We start from the raw sequence: 19,307 nt of genomic DNA on the forward strand, positions 1-19,307 counted from the left end.
TCTCCCCTCAGCTCCTGTCTGCCCTGCCACTCTCTCTGGCAGTGCTCCAGGACATTTCAGCATTGCTTTCAGCTCAGGAGATGCCATGGGAGTTGCTGGGGGCCGGGGGAGGTAATAGGGTTTTGCACATTCCTGGACACATTTGTATACAATTGTACATATTTCTTTTATTGTTGGTATTTAATTAAAGATGTCTAGTTTATTTTTCAATCCAGAAAGTCTCTCTTCTAATTATCTACCTACCTGGGTGGGAGGGGATCAAGAGCATTATTTTTGCTGGTTTAATTCTCAATCCTAAATCCAACTGTGGATTCATCCTGGTTCAAGCCAGGACACCAATAAAGTTGCTGCATGCAGAGCACAAGATGCTGCTGTCACTTAATGACCATCTGCAGGGAGAGAGCTTCCAGCTGAGCAAAGTGTCACTGGACTCTGGCAGGCACTGTAGTGTTCCCCCAGAATTGCTTCCCATTGTGGTAGTGTGGTGGATTTTGACTGGCCTGAGCACCAGTTAATGTTTAGTGTGGCTGTGAGGGCCTCAAAGGCAGGGAAGCACATTGTCCAGCAAAGGCAGACCATGAAGAGGTTGCTCTGAAAAAGTGAGGACAGATCTGGACTCACATGACTTTGACCCAGGCAGTTGCAAAATTAGTATTTGCTTCAGAGTCAGAGAAAAACAATCTGGTCCTGAGATGGGCAAGAGGAACAGTAGGGATGTAATTAGGCATCCTGGAGCTGGTGTCCTGTTGTGATTGCAGAGATGTTTCCGCTCTGCAACAAATGAAATCTGGCGGAAAAGCTGTCTTTATTATAGTTCATTGATTTGAAGCCTGTTGAAAACTCTGTGCAGAAAGATAATGAAGGAGGAGGAGCCAAGAAGTCAAGCAAAGCAAATACTGGGATGAATGAATGAGTGACTACAAAAGCTGACTCTCAAGATCCTTACCCATCACACTGGCATTTTTTTCCACAAGCATTGCTACTGCCACGGCAGGAGCTGAAGATGTGGCAGGCTCTGGTGAGCCTTCATTTTGCAGTCACCTGCAAGTTATACCAGCATTTGATTCTGGTGGCACCTTAATTAGCTCAAGGGCAAATGTACTTCATCCATTCCCTTGCTGATGACTTTGTTAATTAATATGTTTCTGCCTGGAGTCGGAAGACAATGAAACATGTCAAATATGGCTCAGCTGCACATGGTTACTCTTAAAGTGCAGAGAGCTTTTGTGTCTTGTGCACATGTTAGGAGTGGATCTACTCCAGAGTATGAGACAAGCTGTCTTACATCTTGCCTTAGATAAAGCAATAGTTTGCCAGCTTCCCTTCCCATTAATAGCAGCTGAAGCTTGTCTGGTCCTGGAGCTGCTGGGTTGTAACCAGCTCAGTGGCAGTGCTGTCCTTGAAGCTTGGGAAGGGGCATTTCAGGGCCCAACCACTGGCTGGCTCAGGCAACCCAGGGAGAACCTGAACATGGCTGTGTCCATCTTAATGAAAGTGTGACTGGCCTTTTAAAAAGACCCAGTCCCATGTCCAACTACTTAAAGCCACAGTAGCCACAGACTGTGCCTAAGGAGAACATAAAACCTTCATAAAGTCTCGCTCTTTACCTTTACAAAACTTCTGTTGTTCCCTCTGGCATCCTTCATTCTGTAAATGTTTAAAAATAAGAAGAAATAGGACCTTTTCCCAGAACTGGGATGGGTCAAGAGACAAACTCAAATCCAGACAATATATACAAGTTGATGAGTATGATGTGTATCACATTTTAAGTGCTTCCTAAGGGCTATGGAGGGGATACTTCAACATTCAAAAGTACTAGAGTAGTGATTTTCCAGCATGCTAGTGAGGGAGATCTACTTAGAAAGCCACCTTTTTTTCTTTTTTTTTTTTTTTTTTTTTTTTTTTTTTTTTTTTTTCTTTTTTGACCATCTTTAGCTCCTCTTCTCCATCCTTACCCTTTCCAGCTTTTTTGAGATGGGTCACTAAAAAACTCCCGAAATCATGGCATTAGGAAAACAAACATGCATAAACACAAACATGAATATGCTTTAATATGAACAGCATCCTGTTATTGCTCATGCTGCTCCCAGTGCATGTCCATGATGGGGCTTTTTCCCCCTGCCTCATCACAGATCCCTAATGATGTTCTACTTGCACACAGCCCCCCACATTGTGAGGCTTCATTGCCTCCACCTTTTCTTTGTCTTCCCTTTCATTTTCCAGCTTCACTAATATACAGGCAAATTCTGGGATTCCAAAGCTTTAAAGCCAGCCTGGGCTTAGATGTACTTATTTTTTGTACTTACTTGTCAGTAAGAAAAGGACTAACTGGGAAACAACAGGGGCTTAGATGTGGTGCATAGGGACATGGTTTAGTGGTGGATAGTGCTAGGTTAACAGCTGGACTTGATGGTCTTAAAGGTCTCTTCCAACTTAAACAATTGTGTTATTCTTACTTGCAGGCAGCTTCAGAACTCAGAACATGGAGATAAATAATTTTTTCTTTGCTTCTCTCTTGCCTGCAGAAGGAAAGGGGAAAAGACAGATGATGGTCCTGATAGCTAACAGCATGATTCACCACATAATCCATACACTTAGATTCATTGGAAACTAGGTTTAACTGATGTCTCATCACTGCCAATTTTTCAAATGAGATGAGGTTATTTAGAAGAGCAGCAGAATAAGGAGTAAACTGGAGACTTTCTGTGGCTTTCTTGCAGCTGCCTGGTCATCTGGAAATTCTTTCACAAGAGTAGCACAAGTAACTTGAACTCTGGCATTTCCTACTGTAAAAACTGCTAGTCGTAGGTGGTTTCTAAAGTAACATCTGGGTTTGTGGTTGCAAGTATGGAATTCCTGACTTTGCCTAATGGCAATCTCTCCATGCTCTACCCTCTGCTGTGTTGCCATCCCTTTCTGGCCAGGCTGAGTCCTTTTCTTCCCACGCCCAATTTTTTAGCAGGCCAAGTGTCTTTTGGCTCTTCATCAACTCCAGTAAATCTGAGCAGCTCCTCCAGTGTTTATGGAGCTCTGCCCTCACCCTGGGAGGTGCTCCAGCAGGTGTAAATCATGCCAGAAGGAGGAAGCACTGAAACCACAGGACATGTCTTGCTTTGTTCCCTAAATTTAAAATCATACCTCAGCTAGCATTGTCCCAGTCATGTGTGAACATCTCTGGGACATCAGCAGTCCCCCTTGTTGGCACAACTGCATGAAGGAGGTGAGATTGGGGTGGTGAGCACCCCCAGGCACATGTGGGATGCAGCTAATGGCCTCAGATGCTTAGATGGGACAGCTAAGTTTTTCTGAGGATGGTATGAACAAGAGTTGTGTTCTCCAGCTTTATGGTGAGGGTGACAGAGCAGTAGAACAGGCTGCCCTGGAAGGCTGTAGAGTCCCCCTCTCTGGAGATATTCAAGACCCACCTGGATGCAGTCATGAGCAATGTGCTCTAGGCAATCCTGCTTTAGCAGGGCTGTTGGACTAGATGATCTCTAGAGGTTCCTTCCAACTCTGACAATTCTGTGATTCCGTGAGTGACTGAAAGAAATCTTACTATACAAGATGTCATCACTAAACTTTTGGCATTTCAAACAGGTATGACAGCCAGCTCAAGTAGGGCTTCCATGTCATCATGCTTGCCTTTCCCCTAAGAGCCATGTCTTCGTCCCTCTGCCTCACCTACCTTGGGCAGGATGTATGGCTGAAGAAGCTGCTGAATGCTCCTGTTGCCATGCCAAGGTGCTCTCCTGCTTGAAAGCCACCTTTGGCTGCTAGCAGAGGCCTGCTGTGGCAGGGAGGATGCTTTACCCTGTGCTGACAGAGATACCTCTCAAGGCAGAGCAGCTCTATTTGCTGCCTAAGAAGCAACCAAAGCCCAGGTTGATGTTTTTCAGATGGCCCCTGAAAACACTTCCACGTTTTCTCTTTCTGTCTTGCTGCCATGTAAGGTGTTAGTGGATTCTAGTCAGATCACACAGGAGATCCTACAGCCTAATATTACTACCAGGCATGAGTTACCCACCAGCCACCTACTGTGTTTATACATCTACAACAAAACCCTATGGATCCTCAGACATGTGCAATGTGTTTTGGTTTTGTTTGTTGTTTTTTTTAGCAGATTTTGCAGATGTGAAGGAGACTTGCTCTGCTCTGTGGGAGGATGACTAATGCCATACCTGTGCAGATTTTCAGCATCTTCAATGGTTTCAGGTAGAGTCTTTCCCTTCATCTCAGGCAGGAGCAAAACCAAGCCACCATCAATTAAACCAATCACAGCTGCAAACACAGAACAAGGATCACAAAGGGTCATGCTTGAATGTAATTCCAAGTAGCTAATCGATTCTTATTGAGACACAGCTGCCCTGATGATTGAATAAGGACTCCTCAAAGTTATAATCATATTTGTCTTTTTACTACGTGATTCTCATTTTTCAGAGTAATTGCTGATGTTTCTGAGGTGCATCTGAGGTCTGGAAAGCTGTCCTGGGCCATTGATCCAGAGGTCATCTGGCACACAAAGCAAAGGAAAAAGGTTTATATACATTTCTCCACCTTCTTTTTTTTTTTTTTTTTTTTTTTTTTAAGTGGAAAAGAGGTCACCAAAGTAATTAATCTAGGCTGTGGCCAAGCAACCCATCTGGCAGCTCTCTTACCAAAGATGACTAGGGGCAGTTCGTGCCAGATCTCCGCCAGTCTGTACACAAGGAAGGGTGTCATGATCCCACCCAGGTCACACATGGACGAGCAGACGAGGACTCCTAGGTTCCTGCAAAGCACATGCACACAGACACATGTATGCACACAGCACATGTATGCACACAGCATATGCATGCACACAGAACATGTATGCACACAGACATGCATGCACACAGCACATGCATGCACACAGACACATGCATGCACACAAACGTGTGCACGCACAAACACACACCCCAGCTCTGCCTCGCGGTGCCTCCTCCCTCTCAGCACCCCAGCACCCCAGCTGGGGGGTGCCCAGCACCCTGGCAGGACCCACCAGTGTTTTCTCACCCCTGCTGCTGGGATGAGTGGGTCAACAACCTGCCCATGGGATTTGCAGCTGATCGGAGCAGGGATAGGCCATGAATCTCAGGGGGGAAGGAAGACGCTTAGAAAGGCCTGGCTACTGTCGTGGTGAATATAACCAAAAGAGAGCACAGGCAGAGCATTCTTCCATGGAGAAATACCTTAAGATGGAATGGGTGAGGAGGGAGACAGTTAGACAAGGCAAGACATTTCAGTATTGGAGGAGGATTGTTAATGACTGTTTTGATTTCTGGTTCACTGAACTGCATTGGAAGGGGAGCCTGGAGGGCATCAGGGAAGGTTTCATAGAATCATTTAGGTTGGAAATGGCCTCTGACATCAAGTCCAACTGTAAACCTAACACCACCAAGTCCACTACTAAGTCTAAATCAATTAGTCTCTCACACATGCTCTCAGAAACCTGCTGCCTCAGTGCTGGACTCAGAAGCCAGGAAGGGGTTTTGACCAGGGAAGGCAGTGGGTTTCTGTCGCACCACTCTTCACCTTTGCAACGTTTTCTATTAATGCAAACTCCTTTTCCAGGGCAGAGCATGAGCCACAGGCTCCTCAGCTCCATCCACAGCTTTGAGTCAGCTTCTTGCAGTCTCTCCCTGAGAAACACCCATAGCTTTTGCACACTTACCTGAGAAATGTTGGATACAGCTCAGGATTTACCACACAAATTATTTCATAGCACATGGTAATGCCCATCCTGCCCAAGCAAGCTGCAGTCATTTTAAGCCAATTAAGAGCTGGAAAGACATAAAAGTTTCAATACAAATACATTTTTTTCCCTGCTCTCTGCATAAAACAGCTTCAAATATTTAATTTAAGGAAACAGTAAGTTTACTGTCATGAAACGCACAAAATAGTGTTCTGTTTCACTCCATAAAGAATTTATAATGCCATTGTCTTATGGTTCAAGCAAATAACCCAGACTTTGCTAAGTTGCTGTCACAGACAGCAGAAATCAATGATACAAAGTTATTCAGCGCATTTACCAAAAGCTCATGCAAGAAACTATTTCTTACTTGCAACAAAACTAAGCAGAGGGCAGCTGCATTGTTTGGTAGTTGAAATCTGCTTATCAGCAAGATACTCTGTGCTTTTGCACGGAGGCTCCCGATGGCTTTCAGGCTGTGACAAGTTTGTGTTGCCTGCCTGTCTCTCAGTGTGTGTCCTACAGTTGCTTTCACACCTGGGGCTACAGATGGGTGCTGCAGGTAAGTGATTACACAGCCCTGCGCACAGGGTCAGTCTGTGACACCACCTGTGCCACGTGGGCTTCTAGATCCCAGACTGACCTTGGGTCGTGGATTCACATGTTTCAGCAGTTAGCAGACCCAAAGCATTGAGTTTCTCCCTCATTTAGCAACCAGGCATGTCTCAAGTCCAGGGCAGTATTTTACTGACAGGTGAGCCTGGCTGACAGAGCTGAGTCATCATCAGCAGCCACATGTTGTTCTCAGCAATTGTAGCTGTGGGAGTCCAGGGCCACCCCTGCCTCCTGCCAGGGCACTGCCTGCCCCACTGCCCCCCCAGAGCCGGCCTGGGTGGAAAACACCCATTTTATGGGCTACAGGCTTTGGAGGTGGCTCAGCTGGGGCTGGCGGTGCTGCTGCCGGCCCCAAGGAAAGACTGGGGTCTGTGACAGTGGGCGCTGCGGCCAAGCCCCAAGCAGGGCACAGAGCCACGGACAGAGCTGGCTCAGCAGCATCTTCACCAGCTGTACCTGCCCCACCAAGGTGCTCAGCTGGGTGTTGTGGCTTCCCAGGCCCTGGCAAAGGCAGCAGTGGTGGGGCTTCTGGACTCCTACTCCCCGTGCTCCCCAGCAAAGCCCCTTCCTGCCCAGACCCAGCACTCCACAGGTTCTTGTGGGCATGAGTTTCCATTGCCTAGGCACTTTTAGTATTTTGCCTATGACATTTTTTCTGTAACATTTTGTGGTTTTGTCCCTATCCTTCTGTGAAGCAACTGTGTGGCACTGTTAGGCCTGTGGCTTCAGTCTGGTTGTATTCCATGAAGAAAAGGGAAAGATGTTTCATTTAGTGACCCTTAAGGGACACACTCCTTTGAGACTATGGGCTTGGAGCCAAAGCTTAGCTAAACAAAAGCCAAGTGTCTGTCAGTGTGGTTGCTCAACATCCTAAATGCATGGCAGCAGCACTATTGACAGCAGAAAGCACTTACTGTATCCAGATGGTGTTTAAGAGTGTGTGTGTGTGCCCATACATTTTTCCTTTTAAGAAACAGAAAACATGGGGATTTTTGAATTAAAACCCTGAATTGTGTATTCGGATCAAAATTTTAGGCCAGATAAAAACTGGGGACTTCACATGACATGCTTCATGATCTAGCTCCTGCAGACTTGCCACTTGATTTGATACTATTTTGGAAATTTAATTTCCTCAGCCTCTCACTTGCTGGTATAAATGCGGATGCTGGGACATGCATTAGCTTTTCTGGTATTGGTCTTCATTGGATCACAATACTGACATGGGCCAGGTTAGCAAGATATATATATCTGTTTTCCAAAGTAATAACCAGGAGATGGGGGGAGAATGCATTTCATGACTCACTCTGTGGGACTAAGGCTGTAAGGAGGCAAGCACCACCTGCCACCACATTTGCCACAGCCCAGGGGTAGCGACGCCCAACACGGTCCAGTGTTAGCATGAGGATGAAGGCAGCTGGGAACTCGACGAGTGCAGAATAGAGGAAATCCAGATACATGTTCCCAGCAGCTACTCCCATGTACATGATGAGCCCCTGGTAGAGGACAGAGCTTGTGAACCTGGTCAGAGAAGAGGATGTAGATGAAGCCAAAACCTTTGGGAGAGGGTTTATGCAAAGAACTGAGACTGGCAGCTGGTCAGGAGCAAAACAGGCTTAAATCAGTGATGACTGTTTAGGGCATCAAATCATACTCCTCCATTTGGGCTGCAAAAGCCTTCCCTTACCAGCTGTACATCAAAATGAATGTGTGTTTTCTGATCTGAGGTGTTCTGACTAGGTCTAGAAATGAAGGTTTCAGCTTTTCTCCATCTTCATCTTCAGAGCTGAGAGTCTAGGAGCATAAGCAACAGGACAAGAGATTTTAGTGGGCTGGGGAGAGTGTGGTAAGCACTGCAACAAATATTTTCCTCAGAATTAATGGGAGAATGAGGATTTTCCTTTGCCAGTTAAGCAACTGAGGGCAAAATAACTTCTCCAGAGTGTTTTGGGGAAAGGAAACACAAAAATGTATACAGTCTTCATATCTGCATAGCCATACACATATTGTGTATGAGGCTGTTAAATGGCGTGAAGCAGCATTTAACAAATAACTAATAAGGAAGTTCCGGAATTTTAGAGTAATAAGGTTTAGCTAGTTTATTGTTGATTGACACTACTTAAAAGAAGATTTTTTTTCTTGTCTGCTGATTTTGGAAGTCTTTTCCCAAACATGTTCTGTGATGGTCCTAGGCAGTCAAAGAAAAAAACTCATATGCCTTTGCTTTAGGGAACTGCAGTGCTTTTAGTTGCCAAGCTGCTCCCTACTCTAAACCCCAAACCAATCCTAAGCTCATAACATTATTTGCCTCAAGATTTGCATATATATGTAGCAAATGTAGCGCAGTCACCTGGAAAGAGACAGGCAGCTTCTTCTTATTTCCCTTGGCGATGTGCTTAATAACTTCCATAGCTTTGTCATTTTGCTTTTGAGCTATGAGCCATCTGGGAGACTCAGGCAGACACCTGCAACACATGTAAGTGTGGCAGTTACAGGGGAGGGAAATGTACATTACTGGTGCACAGAAAATGAAAATGGTACTGAGTTTCTCAGGCAAGGATCCTACTGTATATTAAATATCCAAGAGTGGTATTGAACACAGTGGTAGTTGTACCCGTCAGTGACTGCACTTGAATGACAACATAGTCCGATTTTTACTGGTTTGTTTTTTTTTGTTTGTTTTTGTTTTTGTTTTTTTTAAGGCTAAAACCAGTTTATTATAGTTAGGAAACATTAGCCTGAGGTAATTTCTTTTGACATGTTTTAGAAATGGCTAATAATCTGTGGATATAAAAAAGAACAGCTGTAAACCTGATTCTTCAGCTTCATACTAAGAATAAACTTTTTTAAAAAAATCCCAAACAAAAGCCATCTCCCAGATCTGTTCCCTGATCTGGCTATGGACTTTTTTAAGGAGCATTTTCCCTTTTTTTTTTCTTTTTTTTTTTTTCCCCCCAAGTAGTCAATGTAAGTCTGTTAATTGAATATTTATTTATTTTTTTATAAAAAACAATTCTAATCAACATCACTTCTCACAGTAGCTCAAATACTGTTCAGGAAAGAAAGACTCACTAGTTTGTGATGGGTGATGGGGACTCCAAACAGAAGAGCTGCATGTTGCAGGTAGTCCCTTCCTTTTATGTGATTTGGACTCAACCCCTGGGCAGGGGGAACAGAACAAAAGAAAAATGCCAGATCTGATCCAGTGTCATCTTAGAAATCCTGCGTGTAGAGCTACAGCTGATCCCTATGGAGAAGCCTCAACTCCCAATTAGAGTCCCCTGGTTTTGGCTCAGTGTTGCTGGGAGCTGCAAGAGCTGGCACTTACCAGTAGTAGAGCAGGAAGAAGAAATTGGGCAGTGTGACCGTGAGCTGGAGCCACCTCCAGTGTGGAAGCACATAAGCCAGGGCAGTGAGGCCAAGGAGTCCCAAGCTGAATGCAAGTTGGTAAGTGATGCCCACTGCCCTCCGGTAGCTTGAGCCAACAAATTCTGCAACTGCAAAGGTAGGCCATATGAGCAGAAATAAATCGGTTTGGAGAGCCAGGAGAATGTAACTCCTGTCAGCTAAAACCACATGGAGAGCAGGTTTGGGTTCCTGGAGCAAGTCACAGGAGAAGTCCTGACCCTTCCTCCTCTGCCGGTCAGCTGGGGACTTCATCCCTGCCTGCAAGGGTGTCAGGCCTTCACACATTAGTAAGGAGCAAACATTGCTTTCTTCCTCCCTCCCTTTCTAGCTAAGAACTAAATGTGAAAATTAAAACAGACAGCTGGCACTTGCTTTCCTCCATCTCACTCCTTCCGTACGGCTTGGGACCAGAGTCTCCCTTCCCACCAAGCATGTGAAATAGCACACCAACAATTGTTTTGGCACCAAGGCTGTGAAACACAAGTGTTATCTCTTACAGCACAACTTGCTGCCTTTCCTGGTAAAATGTCATACACCTTTGCAGCATTTTCTATTTGGTCTTGTCTTTTAGACTGTGTCCTTCATTTTGGCATGTGCCTCTCCAGGTATGAATGCTCCCTGGTTTTTCGAGATGCTTCCTAATTATTCCATTTATATCTACAAGCTGGTGCAAACCTGGCTGACAAACGTGGCTGACATTTAAGCATAGATGTGCAGTTTGGCAGTGACCAGCAGAGTGTCACCCGCTACCCGTGTTACACATGGCTCCACCTGGGTGCACCAGCAAGGATCAGCCCTGCTGCTAAACCAGGGGGTTCCCACCCAGAGAGTGTAATTGCAAGCAGCCGTAACTGAGGACGTAGCCTGTCAGCCAGGCCCCCTTGCTGACCAGTCCCTGCAGCAGGCGGAAGGTGACCGTCCAGCTGTAGCTCGGTGCAAAGGCCATGAGAACCCCTGAGACAGCAGTGACCAGGACTGTGACCAGGAGGCAGTGCTTGCGGCCAAACCTGTGGAAGGAAAGAAGAGAAGAAAGAGGCTCAGCTGATGGCAAGGTAGGGTGGCAACTGAAAGAGTTTGAAGAGGGTGGAGATGGAAATAGTCCCTGTTCCCCTCTACAGTTATTTTTTGGGTAGAAGTCTGCATCTGCTTGTCCCTTTGCAGCATACGTCATCTCGATGGAAGGTCGAGGGACTCCCCTGTCCTGTATTTTCCAGTCATCATTGACTTCTGGTTAATGACTCAGTTCAAGAAATGAACATTCTATCTTTCAGAGCTGCAATAGCTTTTTAATGGGGATCATGCTTGATAGCTGTGACCTTTACCTGTTTTCTCATCAACCTTTGCTAACTATTGAGCTCTTCTTCAAGAGGGTTTTTGCGCATGCCTGTTATTTGTGATTCCCTGTATTACCATTAACTCACTGAGAGAAATAAACTTTCCAAAAGAAACAAGTTTACTGGAACACTGGAAAGATGTTTGTTTTCTAGCTGACAGAGATATATACTCAGTTAGAAGTATGATTTATAAAAAACATTAAATTAGTCAATGTCCACTAACAAAAATAGCATAATAAATGCCAGCAAAACCAAATATCTTTTGTTCTCCACAACAGAATCAGCAGATCCCATCACTCAAACTTTCTTCCTGACATTACAGACATTTTTTACTTGGCTTAGACCCCAGCTCAAGAGAGCCTCATCAGACCACTAGACGAGCCCTCTCCTGCAAAGGCCCTTTCCCAGTGCTCCAGTTCTGGATGGCAGAGGTGCAATGCTGCATGTTAGCACTGACCTTGGAAGCCCTCTAGGGACACAGAAGGGTCATTTCCAAGACATCTATGAGTCCTGAACTTCCAAGTCAGTGCCTAGATGTATGCCCAGAGACCAATCAAGTAAATGAGTAGGTCTAATCCCTCAGAGAGAAGCGCGCTTGGAAAGAGTTTATGAAGCCTCCCCTGAAACATTTGCAGGACTTGTCCTGAGTACAGCAGGTTGCAGCAATCTCATGCACAGGAAAACTAGCGCTCCACTGGAGCTCAGGCTGTCTGATGAGAAGAGAAATCCAGGAAACACAGAATTCATGGGCCTTTTCCCCAGTCACTATACTAAATTTGAGGCTTCTGGGGTTGTGTTTTGTTGTTCATTTGTGTTTGGCCCCTAATCACAACACTTTGTGGGTATGTTATTTTGTATTGGTTTTGGGTGCCTGCAGTGCAGGGACAGGGGTGAACTAGGGTAGGATGGCAATGAGTAGAGCAGTAGAAAACCCCTCAAGGCTATGACACGCATGTGGTTTACCTGTCTTAGCAGCAATGATATCCTACTCCCTCATGTCTTTTTATACTTCTGCTTGATAATAAGCCTTGGTAAAAAGATCCTTCAGTATTTTGACACAGAGAGAGAGAATTTCAGCTGTAAGTGTCTGTGAGTTTTGGAGCTTCAGTTTCTATTGGCTCTCACAGCCATAGGTTGCCAAGAAATGCCTCTGCTAGTGAATATGATTGCTTAATCCACCTTGGTGCTAAAAAAGTGACCTGAAGAGTGGTGCATGTGGCGGTTGCAGGATCTGCTCACTGCTGTTCCATGTCCTGTCATGTCCAGATGAGTGGCTGCTACATATCCTCTCCTTTGCTCTCATAAACTGTGCATCATCATCTGAGTGTCAGTTCTAGTAAAAAGGGTGGGATACTTCCAAATTCACTAGAGGAGAGGCCAAAACCCAAGAATTTGGATTTAAGGGAAAGAGAGGATGGGGGTGAGTGGGGGGTTCTGGTGAAAGAAAGAAAGAAATCAGGACTTTCAAAATGCCTATGAAGAAAAGCAAAAATTGGTGGGTGTCAACCTTTGTCCTTGTTCTGGTTTGGTGGGTTTTTTGGTAGTGGGGTTAGGGCCCCAGGAGTGGCTCGAGTAAGAAGCTGAGAAGCTCCCCAGGCTCCAAACCCAGCCAAGGAGCCATTAGAGGGACAATAGATGTGCCTCTCCAATTAGCATAAGAAAGAACCACCTGAGCAGAGAAGGTGTGGAGGTGGAGAGCAGTGCTGGGGAAGGAGAGAGGTGCTGGTGGTTGGTGAGGAAGAAGGTGCCCAAGCAGAAGTTTCCCGACAACCCATGGTGAGATGGCAGCTGTCGTCCTGCACTTGTGGAGGAACGTGGTGGAACATTCCCTGAAGGCGCCAGGAGGGGTGAACTTGGCCACTGGACTTGGATTTTGTGGCCAGAGGATGTGGCGCCCGTGGACTCTGATTATGCAGCTTTGGAAGACCCCGGGCCAGGGGAGTTGGCTGTTCCCAAAGCAGCCTGTGACTCTGTGAGAAACCCACGCTTGGAGCAGCTCCAGACCTCGTGGGAAGGGCTCATAAGGGAGAGGTTTGTGGAGGACTTTTCCATGGGAGGGACTCCATGGGGACGCAGAGAAGGACTGTAGGGTTTACTGAGGACTGGAAAGCACTTTCTTCAATACATGCATAGATGAGCTTCTGAACAAGCAGATTTGTCCATGTGGAGGGACAGGTTGGGATTAGCCAGGACTGTGGTTGCCACTTTCCCCACAAAGGTGCTGTGCACAACCTAACTAATGGTGTGTTTGCCTCCAGTGAAACATGGGAGCAGGGACCAGTGAGACAAACACAGTCCCATCCTTGTGTTATGACACTTCAGAAGTACTATGGGGGATGGCTGTGCACCTTCCCATAGACCTTCCCCCATGGAGAGGGGGGAAAGAGAAAAGAATGGAATGGTGGTAATACCTGTCCAACAGATTATTTTGGGGCCTGATCAACATGGGAAGAAAAGACCATAACTCACTGTGCTCTTCTGTGTTCTGAGAATACAAAGGAAAAAACCCATTTCCTCAAAACAGACTGACTCTGCAGAGGGATGGTTGACGCCATGTTACCTTCACCTCTTCAAATTCCATTTGTAGCCTGTCTTGCTATTTTGCTGAAAAAATTGGTAAATATGGACAGGAAGATCAGCTACAAAGTATTAAATATGTTCAGAGTCTAACCTAAAAAAAGAACAAACTCAAAAACTGCTGGACAGATATATGACACAATGATGAAAAGGAGGAGATGAGGGGTAATAAGGTCTAGGTTCAGCTACAACTATGTCTCATTTTCAGAGACAGATGAGAAAAAGGGAGACCACATAAAATTTAGGAAGGAGCAACTTCTATTTCTGTTATCATTTCTAGATGAGAAAATATCTCCTATTTTGAATCTGATTTATGGCCATCTGGATACTGTTAAAATTAATGTGAAACAAATTTATGAGAAAAGATCACAGAATCACAGCATGTCAGGGGTTGGAAGGAATCTCCAAAGATCACAGAGTCCAACACCCACTGCCAGAGCAGGACAGATGGCAAATAGTTTTTGGTACCTGAGATACTATTTAACCTCAAACTTTGCGCTTGCAGTGCAGTTTGCCACTGTGAGAGGAAACAAAGCCGTCTCTTCCCTTGTCAATGTGCAAATTCCCCACGGAGCCACTGGGAAGCTGCAAAAGCAGAGCAACGTCCTGGTATTTCCACAGATTCCTGGGTCACAACAACCTTTGAAAGAAGGGGCTTAGGAACCACCATCTACCCTTTTGTAAATGACACATGTGACTTTTGAATCGAGTTTTAATTGCATTCATTTCCTTTTTGAATCATGAATGTTGTTCAGTGACACACATAAAGCAGGGAGCCAGAGGAAACAGTTCATCTCTCACCTGTTTACAGACTACATACCTGTCTGCTATGTAGCCAATGCTCATGGAGCCAATAAAAAACCCAGCATTCACACATGACTGGAAGAGGTCCAGCTTCCAGGAGTCCTCACACACCAGGTTAAACTGCAAAGGCAACCACAGTTAGAACCATGGGAGCATTCAATATAAACCATGGCTGTTCAAGGAGGAAGGACATGACACACAACTAGAAAACAGGCTCCAGGAAAGAATCCCCCATAACTCTTGAGCTGACATCTGCAACTCATTTGTCTGGATTTTCCCAAAATTTGTGGAAAAGCTACACCCTGGAAAATGATTGCACAATCACACATAAATACAAGGATACAGAGAGTATCTGCTTGGATCATCACCCAAATGTGCAATTCCTCAGTTTGGGCTACAGTGTTCTACCCTCAGTTTGGTGACTGAAGTATTCAACTATGAGAATAGCCATTGTCTGATTGATGATAAGCCAGTATTACCCTCCCAGGAAAAGCAATAATTTCCCATGATTTATCTATATCTTTGCTCTAAGTCCCTAGCTAGTCCTGATAGTCACTATTTATTAGCAGTTAAGCTCACAAAAAAGCAAACTTCACCAGTACAGCATTGTCTAACTTCAAGGCGTGCACGCAAGACTGGTTTTCCTGGACAAACTGAGTTTTACCTCAGTCACAAGAGAGGTTCCCGGTGAGTCGTAGACCCAGCCGTCCCGGCAGGGACCCAGAGGGACGGCGCTCCGGTTGCCCACCAGGCTGCCCAGGGGGTCGGTGCAGCTGACACCCGTCGTGTTCCAGTCCACCTCGTACCTCCTGCAGCGGCTGCTGAAACTGGCCCCGTGGCCACCCCACTCAGGAACTGTGAGATTCAGCTGCTCCTCCAGGCTCCAGCCACAGCGCTGGCTCAGCTCAGGCACCCCAGGGCTGAAGCAGCGGTGCTCGGGGATGAACCCAAAGAAGACAACACCCACATACACTGGGGTGAAGGCAGCAGAAAGCAGGCATAGCACAAAGAGGGTTTGTTTCTGAAAGAAGTTAAATTCTCCAATCTGCTCTAAAATGTCATCCAGGGTTGGCATCTTTGTATGTTGCCACTCATTAAAATACTTAACTCAGCTGCTTTCCAGGGCTTTGCCTTTCATTGCATGCTTCAATAACAGCTGAAGTGTTAGTTCAGAAGTCACAAATAATTAATTAACTTTGTCAATTCTCAAGCCATGCATTGCAATCTGTTTCTCAAATGCTGTTTTTAACCCAACTTTGGCTCTCTTGTTTTGACCTCTGTTGTTATTTTCTTTTGTATATGACACACTTGAGATACAAGAGCTGATGTCGTAGAGTACAGCCCTTTCAGTCTGTCACTGAGAGCCTGTCAGTGCACGGTATAGGGTAGGTGATAATTCCTTTGTCCAGTATTTTCAGAGGCAATGCAGGCAATATTATCCTCTCCCTTATACATATATACTACAGAAGAACTTTATAATTTAAATTCACTGGATAGATATGACCACTTGCATTCCTCTTTGGAAGTGTAGAAGAAGACAATGCAGAGATTACACAACAGGGCAGATTTCTTTCAGGCACCTCGTAGCTAAAGAACACTGTCGTGCCCCAAATAGGAAGCAGAGCAGCCACTGCAGTATAAGTTGATTTCTGAGTTGGAGGTGCACAGACTGAACTTGCAGGGGTTCACACATGGCTGGCCTGCACTCAAGGAGGTGAGAGTAGTCCCATCACCAGCCCTCATGTATCCACCCTGCTTGCTGCCTTCTGCTCTGCACACAGGTGGCATGCAGAGTCTGCTGTAAACCATAGCCCCTGTTACACACAGCTATTACATGTGAATTAGACAATGCTAATGTGTAAATGTGCTTCAGCAATCATAACATCCTCAGCCTCTTTTACTGAGGGGGATGATTTATGCTGTGTTCTCATAGCCACGGTTGCATCAGCTCCTTTCTTCTTGTTCCTCATTTCCCTGCCCTGTAAACAATTATCTTGTGTTAAAATAATGTAAGCAATAATGGAGAACTGGAAGAGGCTCAGTGCAGCTGAACATCAAAAGTGTGGATTTGGACAAAAAACATCTGGGTAAAGATTTCTGCCTGCAATTTTTCTGCAGACAGGTTTTCTTAACCCTCTTTCTAAGCTGAACTGTAACAACTTTGTAGCTTGTTTAGTGCTTCTGAAGGGAATCCCTGAGCCAGCTGCTGTCACTGAGTTAATTTCTCCCTGAGAAGCACTTAGTGACCTCTTTGAGTTTTATGAAGCACAAAACTAAACTATGAACCTTGGAGGAAAACAGAGGTGATAAGTAACATGGTATTTTAAAGGGTTATTAATCACAAACCCTGTTGAGTTCACCAACTGGCATACCTAGGAACTGTCATGAATCACAAATGGGGCTGCTACTTCGCAGTGAACACCTTTCACAGCTAAGAAAAGACCAGGCCTTTGGCTGTTTACAATAAACTGTTTGCCTATCTCTATTCAGGTCTAGTTTACATCAGAAGGAGAGAATGAGCTATTCCCCCCATTAATGCTCTAGCATCTTACTGCAGTAGCAGCTTTTAAACCTTGCACGCACCTGCAGTGCACATATTTGATGTGTTTGTTAATAGCTAAAACTTGCATCAGCTAAAACCAAATTAAATGGAAAAAAAAAAAAGACCATAAAGCATCCTGGAAATCTGCTCTGCTCCCTTTCCTGATTCTACCTAGTGTTATTTCATGCTGGGGAGAGGCAGAAGAAAGCCCAATGCAAGTATCGTGTTCATATGCCTGTTTTGCTGGAAGAAGGTTGTACCTGCTTTTGAGGCAGATTCATATTCTTCCTCTTGGAAAATCTTCAGTGTTACTTGAGTATTCTCTTGTATTGCCAGTAAGCAAAGTATTGTCCTACACTGGGAGTGACCACTGAGTATCTTCAGATATGGCATGATGTCCAGAGGCTTCTGTTATTGACATCTGAGCTGCCCTTGAATATCCTGACAGAATCCCTACTGTGTATGGTCACAACAGTCTTAGGGAAACTGAGCAGCCCATCCCACCAACATAAGGGCATGTGACTCTTGTCACTGGCACACACACAGGTGTGTTCGTGTGATCTCTATAAGATATTTTGCGGAAGGGTTATTTTCTATTTCACCAGGACAGAGCAGGGGGTGAGCATGTGCAAAGCTCTGCTATTGGATCTGAGCGCACATGAATGCAGGCAGGGTGACAGCTTGCCAGGGTGACATCCCCACTGTTTGTGCTCAAGTACTATCCCCATATCCACTCTACTTAGTCTTTACTGCCCTCCCTAGTAGTGCTTTGCCCAATTCCTGTCAGCACAGTCCTCACAATGCCCAGACAGATTTGGGATGGTGGTGCTGAACAAGCTGTTTCTAGTAGGCAGAAGGGAAAAGACCATTCTGACTGTGGATGGTGTGTATAGATGTAAGCCATGCCATGCCCCATGCCTCCAAGCAATACAAAATTGGCTTGCCTGTTTTGTCTATCAGCACAGATGCAGCATGACATCTACCAGTGCTGAGTGTGTGAGACAGCCAGAGAGCAAAGTAAAAAATCTGGAGCACTTCTGTTAGCAGAGGACATCTGTGCCTCCAATAGAAGACCCATATTGCCCTGCAGTGGCAAGTTTGTGAAACAGTGTCAGCTGTGACAGGTTTACTGCACAAAATCAGCAACCCCTTCAGTTTACACCAGTGGAGCATTACCATGCCTGCCTTAAAACGTCAGCCTTCCAAAATCCAGGCTAAGCACTCCCATACTCTGACCTTCCTGAGCTTTAGATGTAGGCTCACAGAGTTGGGAAAAATGTGAACAAAGTGAAGCCTAAAACAGTGCTGAAAAAAGATTACAGACACAAGGCAGGTATATTCCATCCATAAAAACAGTGAATACTGATAGTAAATATAACTCTTTGCTGCCAAACAACTAGCCCTGATTCAAAGATCTGGAAGCGTCTTCTAATGAAATTGTGTTGGAGACTGAGAAACTGAGGCAGAGATATCTAACAGGCTAGCTCTTCAGAGATACTGGATTTAGGTTAAAATTATTTAGTAGAGGTGCCTCAGACAGACATTTCCATTCACGTTCCTCCTGCGATGTTCCCCTACAAGCCTTCCTGCATAAGTAAACATTTCTGCATTGAATTCCTTCTAGTGAGTCATTCCTTCATCCACACTACTTAGTAATGATTTTGATAGATGCTCACCTATTCATATATATCTTACCACAGCTCTCTTTCCTGCGAGTATAATGAGCATAGATGTTTAGCAGGGAACCTTGGGCATGATTCTGTCTGCCATAAACATGTGCTATGGTTGATCTGACTAGGACATACTATGTTCAGAGGGATCACAGAATTGTCATGGTCAGAAAGGACCTCTAAGATCACCAGGTCCAACCATCAACACAAAAAAATCCCAAAACCCAAACATACGCAAACACCCACACACAGTGCACCAGAAAAAAACCCACAAAAAAACTCCTACAAAACCTTGGCCACTAGAGCATGTCCTGAAGTGCCATATCTACATGTTTCTTTAATACCTCCAAAGATGGTGACTCAACCACCTCCCTGGGCAGGCTGTTCCAGAGCCTGGCCACTCTTTCAGTATAGAAATTCTTCCTAATATCCAAGATGAACCTTCCCTGCCACAACTTCAGGCCATCTCCTCTAGTTCTGTTGTTACTTACTTGGGAGAAGAGGTCAACACCCACCTCACTACAACCTCCTTTCAGGTAGTAGTAGAGGGCAATGACATGTCCCCTTAGTCTCCTCTTCTCCAAACTAAACATCCCCCGTTCCCTCCTCATATGACCTGTTCTCTAGACCCTTCATCAGCTTGGCAGCTCTCC

At 45.2% G+C, this 19,307-nt stretch overlaps 1 protein-coding gene across 1 annotated transcript; it reads right to left on the bottom strand.

The window, feature by feature from the left end:
* Positions 1-2,452: 2,452 nt before the first annotated feature.
* Positions 2,453-15,517, bottom strand: LOC104390819 (solute carrier family 22 member 2-like). Its single transcript, XM_010000022.1, has 11 exons — positions 15,107-15,517; positions 14,459-14,562; positions 10,580-10,734; positions 9,648-9,816; positions 8,670-8,784; positions 8,007-8,113; positions 7,626-7,840; positions 5,690-5,798; positions 4,656-4,768; positions 4,179-4,278; positions 2,453-2,519 (listed from the first exon to the last, which is right to left on the bottom strand). Exons 1-11 carry the CDS (start codon positions 15,515-15,517, stop codon positions 2,453-2,455), a joined length of 1,665 nt encoding a protein of 554 aa, XP_009998324.1.
* Between the last annotated feature and the right edge of the window lie 3,790 nt (positions 15,518-19,307).

Source organism: Chaetura pelagica, unplaced genomic scaffold (genome assembly GCF_000747805.2).
Source record: "Chaetura pelagica isolate M959 unplaced genomic scaffold, ChaPel_1.0 scaffold135, whole genome shotgun sequence".
NCBI classification, from domain to species: domain Eukaryota; kingdom Metazoa; phylum Chordata; class Aves; order Apodiformes; family Apodidae; genus Chaetura; species Chaetura pelagica.

Coding starts and splice junctions, on each gene's coding strand:
- LOC104390819 (XM_010000022.1), bottom strand. CDS start 15,517: ATGCCAACCCTGGATGACATTTTAGAGCAGATTGGAGAATTTAACTTC. Junction 14,563..15,106: donor GAACCTCTCTTGTGACTGAG/GTAAAACTCAGT, acceptor TTGCCTTTGCAG/TTTAACCTGGTGTGTGAGGA. Junction 8,114..8,669: donor AGCTGCCTGTCTCTTTCCAG/GTGACTGCGCTA, acceptor TTATGCTCCTAG/ACTCTCAGCTCTGAAGATGA.